This window comes from Dendronephthya gigantea, unplaced genomic scaffold, assembly GCF_004324835.1.
Source record: "Dendronephthya gigantea isolate DGI-Jeju-01 unplaced genomic scaffold, DenGig_1.0 000387F, whole genome shotgun sequence".
In the NCBI taxonomy this organism is placed as follows: domain Eukaryota; kingdom Metazoa; phylum Cnidaria; class Anthozoa; order Malacalcyonacea; family Nephtheidae; genus Dendronephthya; species Dendronephthya gigantea.
This window is the reverse complement of record NW_021163397.1, coordinates 81,606-85,272: the sequence shown is the minus strand read 5'-3', so window position 1 is coordinate 85,272 and position 3,667 is coordinate 81,606. Positions and strand designations below refer to the sequence as shown.

At 43.4% G+C, this 3,667-nt stretch overlaps 1 protein-coding gene across 1 annotated transcript; it reads right to left on the bottom strand.

Annotated features, from left to right (window-relative positions):
• Positions 1-641: 641 nt before the first annotated feature.
• On the bottom strand, positions 642-3,180 carry LOC114542744. Its single transcript, XM_028562212.1, has 2 exons — positions 1,882-3,180; positions 642-1,433 (listed from the first exon to the last, which is right to left on the bottom strand). Exons 1-2 carry the CDS (start codon positions 3,178-3,180, stop codon positions 642-644), a joined length of 2,091 nt encoding a protein of 696 aa, XP_028418013.1.
• Between the last annotated feature and the right edge of the window lie 487 nt (positions 3,181-3,667).

The following is a 3,667-nucleotide window of genomic DNA, read 5'->3' as shown; positions in this document are numbered from 1 at the left end:
TGATATTTGCCTTTTCCCCACCTCGTAGATCATGTCTTTATCTGAGACCTCGCAGGTATTCGTTGGTCCAACGGGACCATAAGGCGTCCTTGCATCGAGATAGGTACTTGGCTCGCTTTCTCAATGGATGATCTTCAATCTTGCTGGAATCTTCTTCCGGCAGATTATTAGGTTGTCCGAACATCATGGCATTTGGTGTTAAAGTCGGCAATTGGATATCATCGTCTTGGTAAGCTAAAGGTCAATTGTTCAATGTGACTTCCACATCCAGGATAATTTCTTCGAGTTCGTCCCATCTTAGATTTGCCCGACCGATCGTCTTATACAGCGCTCTTTTAACAAGTCCAACCATTCCAGCGCTCTCTCAACAAGTCCCACCAAGGGGCCTTGCTCAAGTTGAACTGCCACACGATTTGTTGATGGGCCAGGTAGTTTTGAAAACGTTCATCTTTCATTATCTTACGGATCCAATTTGCAGCCGAAACAAAAGTTTTACCATGTCCGAGTAAACTTTCCGCGGACGTCCTCTTCGTGCTATGGATCGCTTAAAACTGTTTATGAAATTCTCGGTAGTTTGGTCATGAAGTAATTCTAAATGAATAGAACGAGTTAGGCTGCAGGCGAAGAGCAAGATGTACGCTTTAAAAATCTTTCGTCTTATTGATCTTATAGATAAGGGGCCCAGCATAGTCGACACCAAGAACTTCGAAGGGAATTGATCCAACAGTTCTGTCGAGCGGCAGATTTCCAACTGGTGGATTATGATAGGCAGTTGCCTGGAAACGCGTGCACCCGTAACAGCCCGCAATCACTTTCTTTGTTGACTGGCGAAGTCTTGGTATCCAGTAACGCTGACGTAACCGGGTCATGGTTAACCCAACTCCCCCATGCAACGTTTCGACGTGAGCATCTTCAATCATTTTCTCACTGAGCAACGTGGCAAGCGGTACATAAATTGGATACAAGCCTTGGATTCTTCCGCGGCATTCAAATAGACCATTTACGTTTCTTTGAAGATTAAGTCTTAGCTGATCGTTCTTAAATTGTTCCGTTTCGATTTGTCTTTCGGTGAATTTCTTCACGAGCAACTCCACTTGAGTTTCGGTTTCAGTTGTTGTCAGCGGATCACTTTGTTTCCGAGTCTTGCCCAGCGTTGCCCTGAAGTTGTTTACAAATCTGGTTATCCAACCGAGGATACGAACAGATTTCCAGAAAGTGTGCTTTTGCAGCAGTTCATCCACTTCTTCTTTGACTTCTACAACTGCAGCAAACAAATTCTTGACCAACTTAACTTCAGATTCCGACTCTTTACCGGGTTGTGCAACTATGTCCTCAGGCCATTGATCGGGATAAGGCAGCCAATCTGGTCCATTCAACCATGACTCGGTCAGGTTATTTGGTAAACATCCACGGCCACCAAGGTCTGCAGGATTCTGGTGTTCCCGACATGCCTCCACTGAATGTAATCCTTGGCGTTCATTTTCTTCGTTCTATTCGCAACAACCTGTTTATAGTTGCCGTTTCCCTTTATCCAATAAAGGGCGGTAGTACTATCTAACCATGCAAAGACTGATGTAACTGGATAACTCAGCGCGTTCTTGACATTGTCGACGAGGGTTGCTGCCATGTGGGCTGATACAAGTTCTAATCGTGGGATAGTCAAATTCTTTTTTGCAAGTCTCGACTTCGCAGCTATTAAGCCTTGATTGACTCCCGATTGCTGGTGCACAACTGCGTACACGGCTGCACACGTACCGTCAGAACTAGTGTCACCGAACGCGTGGAGATGGACTGCTTCAATCAGTTCTTCAAAGGCTGTGATGTGTCAGCATAACCAGGATTAGGTATAGACAGGAGAACGCTTTTGGCAACCTTGCTTACTTGGGTTTTCATTTCAAACTTTCCTCTAACATCAGCCACAATCACATCATAGATCTCAATTCTCTGAATTGTCGATGACATCATCATATCAATATGCCGGTACTCAGTTCGTGAAAGCTGTTTCCTTAGAAGCTTTACCAAATCTGCAGAGATATACGAACTGCCAGCTCTTGTGTCCAAGAGGGCCCTGCATTTTATCCCATTGACAACCGCTACAACAACTGGATATATCACCCTCCCTTTACCAGTAGCCAACATCATTTGTTTAGTTGCACTTCCTTGGTCATCACAAATAGAGGTGTGATGTTTCGCATTACACCGAAAGCAAGTTGTTTTACTTCGACATTCGGATGCTCGATGTTTTACACCAGTGCAGTTGAAACATAGTTTTTTCTCTAACAAGATCTTCTTTCGAGATGTAATGTCCACAACTTGGTCGCAGTCTACGGACTTGTGTAGGGTTGACTCACAGAACACACACAGTCTTGGTTTCCATGATTCCTGCTTGGCATGTAAGAACTTTCCAGATTTTTGTTGATAATGGCTGGTACCCTTGTGATCTGACTTACGGTCTTCTTCTGATATGGGGTTCCTCACACACCATTTTCGCAGTGCTTCGACCGTCTCACCAAATCCCCAATCTTGCCAATTGTCATCTGATCGTACCAAGTCTGCCCGTATGCCTGGTAATTTATCCAGCGTGCTTCGTGCAAACCCCTTTACTTCGTTCAGCTTCCCCATGGTTTCTAATGCTTGTGTATTTGCAACCAGTGTTTCAAAGAAACGATTGATTTTCCTTGCATCGGACCCAGATATGGTTGGTAAGGAAATAATGCTCTGCATATGGGCATTTGCAACTTCACTTTCTTTCCCATACCGCGTCTTTAGGATAGTTTTCGCTCTTTCATACCCTTCGGTAGAAAAGGGCAGACCATCAATGAATGCACGGACCTTAGGAATAAGCAACTCTTTGAGGTAGGACAGCTTGGTAATGGGGCTGATCTCTGCCTTGTCAATTTCTTTTTCAAATTGCCCCCAGAATCTCTGCCAATCCAAGTGAGTTCCTTGGAATTTAGATATTACTAACTTGGGCAGCTTGGCAGAATTGCATTGGCTTGCAGACTTCATTTTAACTTCCTCTAATCCCCTTTCAAACTTCCGTTTCATTTCTAGTTTAGCTCCCTCGAGTGCCATCTCTTCCTCATAACGTTTCCTACGCTTTTCTTCTTCAATTCCTCCATCCTTATCCTCAGCTTTCTGGAGTTCAATTTCGCGCAGTTTCTCACTCTGTTGTTTCATTTCACTGATAACATTTTCAAACTCAAGTACAGTTTGTTCTAAGTCACGGCTCCATGTTCTAACTTATGTGAGGTCATCCCACTGAGCTATATAATAATTCCTGGAGGACCGGCTCCTAATGTTTTTTTCTCAAAAAGTTAAGCAAGAAACATGGCGGATTTTTCGTGCTGACGCCAGATATGGTCCCACTGGGCAATGGTATTGACCACTGACCAACCGCGATCCAAGCCAACAGACGTTTTTCTTCACCCTCCGGTTTTTTGCAAAAAATTCCCGCCTTGAACAGTTTTTCAAAGTGTTTACACGCATTTAAAACGTTAACCAAGGTTTTTGAAAATTTTTCATAAATATGCCGCGTTTTTGTTCAGCTTTTGGATGCCGTAACCGACTGTCAAAGGAAAATATTTCTTCCCATCGGTAAGAATCTTCAGATTTACATTTCAAATAAAATATTTAAATGTGTTTTAAAAAATGCGATATAATTCTT